At 38.8% G+C, this 11,786-nt stretch overlaps 1 protein-coding gene across 1 annotated transcript in view; it reads left to right on the top strand.

Annotated features, from left to right (window-relative positions):
* The window catches only part of ABCB11 (ATP-binding cassette, sub-family B (MDR/TAP), member 11), an 83,679-nt gene that overhangs the window by 46,334 nt on the left and 25,559 nt on the right, over positions 1 to 11,786 (top strand). Inside the window, exons 11-16 of the mRNA XM_012650675.1 lie at positions 153 to 278; positions 2,092 to 2,295; positions 4,013 to 4,183; positions 4,677 to 4,878; positions 5,789 to 5,858; positions 9,121 to 9,223. Coding sequence (XP_012506129.1) covers positions 153 to 278; positions 2,092 to 2,295; positions 4,013 to 4,183; positions 4,677 to 4,878; positions 5,789 to 5,858; positions 9,121 to 9,223 — 876 coding nt within the window. The remainder of the gene's footprint in view (positions 1 to 152; positions 279 to 2,091; positions 2,296 to 4,012; positions 4,184 to 4,676; positions 4,879 to 5,788; positions 5,859 to 9,120; positions 9,224 to 11,786) is intronic.

The following is an 11,786-nucleotide window of genomic DNA, read 5'->3' as shown; positions in this document are numbered from 1 at the left end:
TTGAAGGATATTGATATTTGTTACTCTGGGGAGCATATGTAAACACACGTGCATACACAGAGTGTCCTCACAAAGCATCCTTACCTGTAGCCTAATTGTTTGATTTGGTACACTGTGACAATCTGAACTTTATTGTTTTCTTTCTTCTCCAGATTTTAAATAATCTCAACATGGTGATTAAACCAGGAGAAGTGACAGCTTTGGTAGGAGCCAGTGGAGCTGGGAAAAGTACAGCACTGCAGCTCATTCAGCGATTCTATGACCCCTGTGAAGGCATGGTGTGTGTCTTCCAGAAACCTCTCAATACTCGGGAGTGGGAGAGTGCAAATGGCAATATATTGGTTAAATACAAAGACCTAGAATATACTGAGACTGTCCTGCAACATGTATGGTTGACTTAATGGTTTGTTACTGAATTGATGGGACAAACTCCCTACGTGGTGACAGTGTTCAATGAATAACCAGTCAGTTCCATTCCCTGAGTAATGTAACTGAATGTGCAGACACAGTCAAGTGCAGCATAATGACGTTTGGGTCAGTGAAGGGTCACATATACGAGGGTGGTCCCTCGCATTATAATCCATAAGATTATAATGGAGCACATACAGACACCTGATATATGGCACTTGATATCGGCATTGCAGATAAATTAGGGATTGATTGATATTTAGTAATGGTGCTGGGACATTTGGTTTTCTATATGAAAAAATACATAAGTAAAAATATATATACCATCTAGGTTTGTGTAAGTACACTCTACGATGTTCGCACAATGACACAATTGCCTAACGATGCCTTTCTCAGAATATATTCCTGTTATTAGGTGACACATGACTGTATATTCAAAATGGTATTGCTGCCTCTTCATTGAACTATCTATTCTACTTCTTTGTGTTGTCATAAAATCATATTATTTCCTTGAGTGCTCCAAACGCTAAGTATAGGAAAGCTAACACAGCTAGAAATTAACAGAGAGCAGCCCTTGATTACTGCTTCAAAGAGTTGGGGGCTTTTTAGTGATACAATTTTACAAACCTACTTAGTCACTTTTTCCTTGTGTTTGACTATAAACGTAGATTGAAACTAAGAAAATTAGCATTAACAATTGACATTTATGTATCACATGTTACATGTCAGGTACTTTATAGAAATGATTACTTACTGTCACAGTGACCCAAAAGGTACATATGCCCATTTGACAAATGAGGAAACAGAGAGTCAGAGAGATTGAGATCCCCTCAGACCATTCAGCTAGTAAGTGACCACGCTGGGATTTGAACCCAGGTGTGATGGGTACCAAAGCCCATGCTTTTTTCTTTCTGTCTCAAAATCATTCGTGTTAGCATCTCCTTGATGCCTTGAGATAAAATCATTTGACTGTCTACTAAATGACTTAAATGAAATGAGTTATTTACCATGCATATAATGTTACACTGACATGACAAACAGCAGAATTTTCCTTTTTCATAGACATTTTATCTCTGCTTGGGTATTCTTTACTACATACCACTATAACTACACTCTGAGTATATAGAAATCATGGTTTCTTGATGTAAGACTTTTACAGTTTTGCTAATAGTGATTTTTATTTACTCCCACTCATAGCTTCAATTGCTTTTGAACAGCAAAGCTGTTATTTGATGAATTTGGCCACAGAGTAAGACTTACTATTGATATAAAAAATATATACAATACAGGAATCATTACTTAATTTTATTTTATTTTTTTAGTCCCTTTTTGGTCAGAAGTCAAAAGATAATAAAAGTATTCAAAGTATGAATATAAGGTGAATAACAGATTCTACTCTTTACTGAGGAATTAATGATTTATCCATTCCTGGGCCAATAGTGTTAAATTAAGTGACCTTTATTTACATCGCTTGTGTTTCTACAATGAATCGTCCTGCAGCTATACTTGATTTCAATCACATATTGTCAATTACATATATAAACAACCACATTTCAAGAAGAATTGTTTCTGTTATAATCTTGTTAGTCTCTATTTTTTCTCCCCATTGGTCAAGTACAACATGTTATGATTCAGAGCCCTGAAGGATTCCAAGAGATGTGATGTTGTGCTTATTCTCTCCAGGTGACTCTGGATGGTCATGACATTCGCTCTCTTAACATTCAGTGGCTTAGAGATCAGATTGGCATAGTGGAGCAAGAGCCAGCTCTGTTCTCCACCACCATTGCAGAAAACATTCGCTATGGCAGAGAAGACGCAACGATGGAAGATGTAGTCCGAGCTGCCAAGGAGGCCAATGCCTACAACTTCATCATGGACCTGCCACAGGTACCCCCAGCCTTTTCCAAGGGGAAACCCAGAAGTCACAGAAGGAAAAAAAGTTACATAATAATACACATTTCCTTTAAATCTTGAATCATTAAATTCTTAATGTCGTGTTTTATTTTCACTCCTGGAAATGTACCATGAGTTTTCCATTTCATCTGAAAACACATTGTTTATACATTCAAAATCTACCAAACTGGGGAGCTTTCTTTTGAAAAGTTCCCTTTGTCGTTAATATATTAGGAATCTACCAAACTGGGGAGCTTTCTTTTGAAAAGTTCCCTTTGTCGTTAATATATTAGGAATCTACCAAACTAGGGAAGTGCCTTTTTAAAAATTCCTTTTGACGTAAATACAATGCCCTTTTTCTAACAATTAAGCATTCGTGTAAGCAGATGCTAAATTTGTCATGTGGTAATAACTTGTACAATGCTCCCTTGATGTTTACCATTGTCATTGCTCTTTAGTTTTCTTGTGCTTAGCAGCTAATATTGTGTCCTCACTACCACATCTTACATATTCAAAAACAATTTTTCATATATTTTTATTCTAAGCAACAACGATTACAAAAATATCTCCACATTATTATAGATTTTGCCCCTGATGGTCTGCTAAGTCGAAGAAGAGATATTATTAACAATTAATATACATATGGTGCTTACTACATACCAGGAACTGTTCTAAGCACTTTATATCTATTAACTCTTTTAATTCTCACAACCACCCTGTCAAGTAGCTACTGTTATTTTCCCCATTTATAAATGGAGAACAAGTTCTGAGAGGTCAAATGGCTTGCTCAAAACCATATAGCAAGTAAGCAGGAGAGACAAGATTCATACACAGGGAGTCTGGCTCTAGAGTCAGTGATCTTGAACACTTTCTACTCAGCCTTCTAAATTATCTTTATGAACAGGAGTGCCACTGTGATATCGTCTAGTGCTTAAAGAGTATTAAGCTTTAGAATCAGACTTGATACAAATCTCAGCTTTAGAATCAGACTTGATACAAATCCCAGCTTCTCCATGTACAAGCTTTATACACTTTCGCAAGTTTCTTTACCCATTTTATGCCTGGCTGTTTCCTTACTCATCAGTTGAGGAGAGCAGCAAGTACCTGCCTCACGGGGTGTGTACAAGAACTAAATGAGATAATATATGTGAAAAGCTCAGCAGTGGTGGGTGCTCAATTCATGTTGGTTTATAATAAGCAAGATAAGTGTCTGACTATTTAATACCTCCCTGTTAGATTCCAGTGTCCTGCTAGACAAGTGAGGTACTCAGTAACTACCTGCTGTCAATGGTAATAATTATAAAGTTAGTTTGACCTTTTATTCACAGTATGCAGATAGCCTTAACATTATGTTTTGCTGTATTGTCTAGCTAGAGAAAAGAGACAAGGGTTTGATATCCGCTTTAATCCTCTAAGATGGATTTTCAGAACCCTGATCAATTTTTACCTTAGTTGAAAATGAAGTTGGGCTGAAGAGGAACATTTATACAGCCCAGTGAACCTGGGAATAAAAGTGTAAATCAATTTCTTTATCTCACACACAAATATTGACTAGACAATAACCCATTTCGGGAAGGGGTATTTCCTTCTGTGAAAGTTGGTCCTGTGAAAATTCATGCTTGAGAAGGAAGCTGAAAAGATCTTGTACTGGATTGCTGTCAGGAGCCATCAAATTCTTCTTCCTTCATGCCTCGTGTCACCTTTCTCCTAGCAATTTGACACTGTTGTTGGAGAAGGAGGAAGCCAGATGAGTGGTGGCCAGAAACAGAGAGTGGCCATTGCGAGAGCCCTCATCCGAAACGCCAGGATCCTGCTTTTCGACATGGCCACTTCTGCTTTGGACAATGAGAGCGAAGCCCTGGTTCAAGAAGCACTGAGTAAGGTCTGTGGAAAGTCTGCATTCATTTTGCAGATCCGTGTGCAAATGCTTGTGCTGCTGCAAGAAAGGCAGTCCCTCGGAGTGGAGAGAGTGTGTGTGTGGGTGTGTGTGTTCGGAGTGTTCCATGTTTTCAGTCTGATTGTTTAGACTCGAGAATACTGGCTGACTACTGTCTTTCCCACAGTTGAACAGAAGACTGTTTTGATTTGTTTCCAAAAGCTACACATGTAAAATTTTAAATCTCGCAAGACTAATTTATGTGATTTTTTAAATTACATTTTTTTTTTTAGCTATTGATTAAGAGCAGCAACAGGGCCCATGTGTCATGGGGTTTATAGCCACAGGAAAGTGTGCTTTTCTAATGTCTGCAAAGCCTATCTAAAGGTGTTCCCAGGGACCAAGGCTGTGACTTACTTGTAGATTCTGAGAAGATCCAAAGGGCAAAGTCGGCTCTGTCTTACTGTCTCATTTCACTGTGCACTGCATGTCCTTACAGATGCAGCACAGGCACACAATCGTGTCCGTTGCTCATCGCCTATCTACGGTCAGAGCTGCAGATGTCATCATTGGTTTTGAACATGGCACCGCCGTGGAGAGGGGCACCCATGAAGAACTGCTGGAAAGGAAAGGCGTTTACTTCACTCTAGTGACTTTGCAAAGTACAGGAGGTCAAGACTTTAATGGAGAGAACATAAATGGCAAGTGCCTCTTCCCTCACGCTTGTGTATTTTACTAAATAGTCAATATATATAGTGCTTTAGGGCGTCCTGTGCGTTTTAATATACACCGATTTGTTCTCCCAACAGCCCTGGCAGGCATTATATAGATGGTAAAGGAGACAGCTGAAGCTCGGGAGGATAAGTGATTTGACCAAGTCATAGGGCTAAAACCAAGGACTTCTAACTTTCAATTCTGTTCCCTTTTCTTTACCCTGTGCAAGTAAGAGAGGCTTCCTAGAGTGTGTCCTTGAGTGTGTCCTGCACACAGTGGGAGCGCCATGCTTGTTGGTTGAGTGAGTTGATCAATGACTAAGAAGTTGTTTTATTTACTTTCAAATGTAGATAGGTATTTCAGGCCTTAGTGCACCTTCTCTTTATCAATCTGAATTTTCAGACTTGGTGGTTACCCCAGTCTAAATTACCCGGCCACTCTAAACTTTCTCCACCATTTCACATTTGAATTTGTGAACTCTGTTAGGTATAACTGATGATCGGATGCGGGGTCAGGGCCTGGGTGGTGATGGGAGCGATGGGGAGTGGCTGCGGGTGCAGGTGGGGCTTCGCTTGCTCACTCACCCAACCTCAGCTTTCCTCCTGCTGAGCGGCCCAATGCCTGGCAGTCGGTCAGTGGCCTGAGGGTTGGGGACCACAGCTTTAGAGGATACAGGCTATGGTTCAAATGGCTCAATCTTGATGAAATTTTTTGTTAGAATGTGCCAGGCAAGTTCCAAGTTTTATTTAAAGTTAATAGCAATAAAGTTAATAGAATGTTTTGGCATTAAACATATTAATAGTAATTACATTCTAAGCAAACATAGTAAATAAATCTATTTAGATATGGTTCTGCTTATTGTGTACACTAAGGAATTGCTCCTGTTGTATTGAATAGGAAAAGATGCAACTGAAGGTGACATACCTGAGAGGACCTTTAGCAGAGGGAGCTACCAGGATAGTTTAAGGTAAGCACAAGCTATGGGGTAGATTTTAAGGTTTTCAAATATTCTTTTTTTTTTTTTTTGAGACAGAGTCTCACTCTATTGCCCTGGCTAGAGTGAGTGCCGTGGCATCAGCCTAGCTCACAGCAACCTCAAACTCCTGGGCTCAAGCGATCCTCCTGCCTCAGCCTCCCGAGTAGCTGGTACTACAGGCATACGTCACCATGCCCGGCTAATTTTTTCTATGTAGTTTTAGTTGTCCAATTCATTTCTTTCTATTTTTAGTGGAGACGGGGTCTCGCTCTTGCTCAGGCTGGTCTCGAACTCCTGAGCTCAAACGATCCGCCCGCCTCGGCCTCCCAGAGTGCTAGGATTACAGGCGTCAGCCACCACACCCAGCCTCAACTAACTTCCTAAACACAGAGAACCTAGGTATCTCTTTTGGTCACTAGGCTAAAGATTGCAAAGAGGAAGTGTTTCTTGTGGTCATGCCCAAAAAAGAAAATAAATATTTCCTTGACTTTTCAGATGAACAAAATTCTGCCTGTTTTAAGTAGTTTACTTCCAGTTTATTATTACGACCAGATAACCATTTTTAATATAGACATTTCTTATTTGGCTATAACTTCTCACAAAGTCTACATTTTAGTAACTAGAATGAGAAATCCAGAAATACAATCTACACACAGCTATTAACCTCCTGCAAAGAAAGATTTATAAGTTTGAATAAAAAGATCTGTTAAAAATATTTAAATGTATATGCTGACATCTTTTTTTGCTAAAAGATGACTAAGTGAAATGTTAATTTGTATCTTGTTTCTTTGACTTCAATCTTTCTGATGGCTGAGTCCCTCTTCAGCAATATATTTTCGATCCAAGAACAACTTAATGGATAACAGCAACTAATTTCATGAATAATAATGTTAAGAAATAGAGTATTTATTTCCCAAATTAGCTGTTTTCATTTGCAGTGAGAAGTGGTATGCAGCTTCTGAGAAGGGGAGAGGCAGATGTAGGATTCTGAAAAGGGGTGTGAGAGAATTCTTACTCTGGTGTTTCTGATAGACTACAGGGGAACCAGCTAGCAGGTAGAGCCCCTGCCCAGCATACTTACTGCTCATGTTCTCGTGACAGCCTGTGCTAGATAGGTGGAATGGTTTGGGGAAGGGGGAGAGAGAGACTTAAGAAATACAAAGTTAAAGTAGTAGAAATCCGAGGGGTTAAGGGTATAGGTCTTCCCATTGTCTGAACTGGAAGGTAGTCAATCATATCTCAGTGACCTCTCCTTCTCCACATACTCCTACTTTGGTGTCCAATTGCTCTGGGTTTGCTTTTCAGGTCTGTGACCTTAAGTCTCCCCTATCATGCACCTTGCTCTCTCCAGGTGACTCAATTCTATTCTGCATTCCTTCTGGAGAAGACATCCCAGCCCTAGTTACCTAACCCAAACAAATGACTATCGTGATAGAGCTTGAGGTGAGGTGGGAGGGAATGGGGCTGACCCAGAGCCAGTTTGGTGGCATGGAGTGGGTGGGGTTGAGAAGTGCTTTCATGCCTGGTCATAATGAGACTTGGCAAGAATTTGAATATGCAGGAGCAAGGAAGAGGGAGGACTTGAGGTAAATGCATGGGGTTGAACCTGGGTAGCTAAGAGGGTGGCAGTGTCATTAACAGAGTGTGGGAACATATCAAAGTACCTAAGTTGACTTGTTACTGTCTTCTCAAGGAGGCTAGATGAGCCTATAGTAGGCAGGTACCACCTTGATATTTGCTTTAGGCTAATTTAACCTGGATACAAAATGATAGACATGCGAATGGTTCTGTCTAGATAGCTCTAGAACAGTTGATGTGGGTCTCATGGCTGACATCTCTCTTTACACGTGTACTTCAGCTTAAGCTTTCTAAAACACAGATTTGATAATGTAACTTCCTCCTCCCAAGTCATCAGCACAGCCTCTGTCATTTAAGACTCTTTATTTGTAGATGACTGAAAACCTAAGGCAATCAAACCTTTAGAAAGACAGAATCAGCTCACACAACTAAATAGTCCAAAGATGCTTTGGCTTCAGGCAAGGCCAGAGCTTCCGTGTTATGTCCAAGATAGATACAGTTTCTCTCTCTTCCTTTCTTAGCTCTATTATTTCACTGTTGGCTTTATTTTTCAGGAAGCTTCTTTCCTTGGAGGTCTCAATGTAATTGTCAACAACCCCCAGCACTGCATACTTTCAGGTTAACCTAGAGGATAATGGGGGTCTCCTTCCCAGGAATCTCGGGGCAGGGGGTGGGGAGACAACCTGAACCAATTACTTCTTATGCTTGTCATTGCATGTGCTAAGTATATTTACCGAGTAACCCTGTTCTCCCCAGCATCCGTACTTCTGTTTATAATATCCTCTTAATCAGAAATGCTCTTTCCTCTAGTCTACAAATACCCAAACTCTACCTTAGCCACGTCTTTTATGAATTCTGTCTCGGTAACATTTGCCATGTATTTCTTTTTCCTTTGAATTTCCACACTCTTTTTTCAAACTTGCCTTGCAGCACGTACTACATTCTTCCTTATATCAGAGTTAGGGACATGCCTGTTCTGTAAGATCTAAACTCCTTGAGGGAAAAGGCTGTGATTGACTAATCTTTGTGTCTCCCACAGCACCTGGCATTGGTTTGTATGTTGTAGGTGCCCAATAAGCCTCTGTTGAATTAATAAATGAAAGAATGAACATGTTAATCTAAATTATATTTCCATAAGATACTTAATGCATCCCTAGGGCTAGTATATAGCCTGGAGAAAATCACACCGGGAGCCCTATTTCCTTCTATCATTTGTATCCGGGTGGCATCGTGCCAAAGTTAACATCAGGTATGAGAGAGAGAGCGGAAGAGAGAGAGATACCAAACTATAGTCTAAACCAGAAGGAAGGTGAATGTGATGGATCATTGCTATGCTAGCAATTAACAGAACTATGTGGGTTTAGAATGTATTTGCATTTTAGGTGTTTTGTGGTTTTTTTTTGTGGACTGGTGGACTTTGCTCCCTTTCTGTTTCTCCCTCCCAGCCTGGGTCCAACAGTTGCAAGAGCTCGAGGCCCAGAGCAATCAACTTAACTAGATCTGCCCTAAGAATAGCTCTGTCAAACCTAACCTGTAAGCTCCCTTACCTGGTTGCCATGTGACCTATCAAACATTTCTGTTTATGTGACATATGAAGTGTAAACTTGGATACCAGTTGAGTCCTGTTCCAATCCGGCCACAATCTACATTGTTTCATGTTTCTTTTTATTTACAGAGCTTCCATCCGGCAACGTTCCAAGTCTCAGCTTTCTTACCTGGCACCTGAACCTGCATTAGCTGCTGTAGATCATAAGTCTACTTATGAAGAAGACGCAAAGGTCAGGCACCAATTACTCATGGGGAAATGGAAGAAATCTCTCCTGGGGCTATTGTTCTTTAAACTTAAGAATATGAGTTTTCTAGGCTTATATCTAGTAATATTTCACTAAATCAAACTAAATGATGTAACATTAGAACCCAATGAAAGCTCAAAATTTTACACAGTATTTTAAAAGAAATGCAGATTAGCTAGTTAATTACTTTCAAGAATATATAGGGCCAGGCGCGGTGGCTCACGCCTGTAATCCTGGCCCTCTGGGAGGCCGAGGCGGGTGGATCATTTGAGCTCAGGAGTTCGAGACCAGCCTGAGCAAGAACGAGACCCCGTCTCTACTAAAAATAAAAAGAAATTGGCAGGACAACTAAAAATATATAGAAAAAATTAGCCGGGCATGGTGGCACATGCCTGTAGTCCCAGCTACTCGGGAGGCTGAGGAAGAAAGATCGCTTGAGCCCAGGTGTTTGAGGTTGCTGTGAGCTAGGCTGATGCCACGGCACTCTAGCCTGAGCAACAGAGTGAGACTCTGTCACAAAAAAAAAGAAAAAAAAAGAATATATGGTAACTAAAATTCTAAAATTCTGGAATTCTACGGGTTAATAATTCTTAGATGCACTGTTCTCATAAACACAGGGAATGTGTTCATTATATGTACTTAGCAGATTATTTGCTTATATGTCGATATCCTTTTACAAAGTTTTAAAGAACATCTGAAAACATTTTTCTCAAATTTTAAAATCTCCTTCTTAAATTATAATAACCTTGGCAAAAATATCTTAATGAACAAACATAATTGAGTAGGTTAGCCCTTATACAAATTATCAACATTTTTTAATTAATGGAGGTCAACTAGGTTTTATGGACATTTGTTTACTTCACACAATTTTATAATTGTTTTGAGATACATTTAAAATAATACTATTCATTTTAACATAATCCAGAATAGCATCAAAATTAAAGAGCTAGGAGAGGAAACGACATGTATAGCAACACAAAACTTTCTTCATAAGGATGCAGGTGTCTTGCTGTCGTGGACATTATGCAGTTTTCACATAAGATGACCGTCGTTCTTCCCCAAGCCTTTCCTGATCACTGCGCTTTACACTTTAGCCTGATCGACTCACTTTCATTACCCTGTAACCCTTCATGAGAAGCTTTTCATGGTAAATTTTCTTATTGAGCCTTCATTGAAGCCATGTTGCCTTATCCACTTGCTAAATTATAAGCTTCTTAAAGTTAGTGACTGCATCTTATTTGTGTTTGAATCAACTTGATCACCTAACCCAGTGCCTTGCAACTAGTAGGACATCAGGAGATTTTAAAACTAGAATGAAAAATTGAAGTCCTACAATAAAATAAAGCCCATGCTGCAAGATTTATCAAAGCAAATAAGTCAGAGAATATTTTAATTACAAACACATCCTTTACCCATGGTATAATTTCAAATCGTCTTCAATAAAATTCCAGTGTGTGAATCCATTAGGAAGTAATGATGAACATTGGTTCACAATGGCTAAGTTTGGAATAAAGTACAGCACTACTTATGATTGTGACTACCTTATGACTATAACAGAAGGATTATTAAGGCTATCTTTTGGTTTTAATATATTAATATTGAATAAATAGAGTTCTCAATATCTAATAGGTTGGTTTAAATAAGTTCCATAGAATACTTTTTCTCAGGAGCAGCAGGATGCATTGCAGCAAGAGAAAACAGGTAGCAAGCAGGGTTTCTTACTGCATCTTGCCGTTAAAAACTCAACTCCTCTTCTAATTCTAGAAATAACTATTTCATTTAGTCCATGTTGCTGCCACAAATAACTACAAGATGCATTATAAAAGAATAGGAGTTTAATACAAGGGAGAGAACCGAACACTACATTGACATTTCAAACATAACAGTACCAATCATCATATTCAATTTTTGCATTTTTTTCTAGTATCTGGGTAAATGTTTGACTATAAAAATAAGAGGAGAAGGAAAGAAGGGAGGGAGGAAAGAAAAATCTGACTTTTTTGCTGTTGTGTAAGCTGGTAGATGGCCTAGCATAGTTACAGAGAACCGTGAGATTTTCTGGAGATCTTAGGTCAGATTCCTGTAGAGTTCTCTGGGTACAGAGAACTCTGCACTCAGAAGAGAGACATTCAAATAAAAGAAAATCTAAATTTAATATAGGGGCTAGTTTTAGAGAGACTAAAATATTCCATATTATATTCTACTCATCAGCATTATAAATTAAGAACAGAACAATTAAACTCAGTTAAATATAAACCAGTGTAATTTTTTAAAGATGCTACTTTATATTTTCTCTAGTTAAGGGAGATAGAAAAGAAAAGGAGAAGAAAAATGAAAGGGAAGCCAATGGGATTATGTTAAAGCTCCAAGAGGAAAACGTATTATGTTAATACTGCTTGTTTCTACAATAATTATACGAGTCCTTTAGATTTAAAGAATTATTTTTAAAAAGGAAACCATAAAATTAGGGTTAATAAAATTTGACTTATGAAAGTTCTAATCACAATAACATTGTAAGAATAAATGTTGCTCAGTTTTGGTATTTTAA

The sequence above is a fragment of the Propithecus coquereli genome, unplaced genomic scaffold, assembly GCF_000956105.1.
Source record: "Propithecus coquereli isolate 6110/MARCELLA unplaced genomic scaffold, Pcoq_1.0 Scaffold34, whole genome shotgun sequence".
Classification (NCBI taxonomy): Eukaryota; Metazoa; Chordata; class Mammalia; order Primates; family Indriidae; genus Propithecus; species Propithecus coquereli.
Note: the sequence above shows the minus strand (reverse complement) of the source record. Positions and strands in the feature narration are given on the sequence as shown.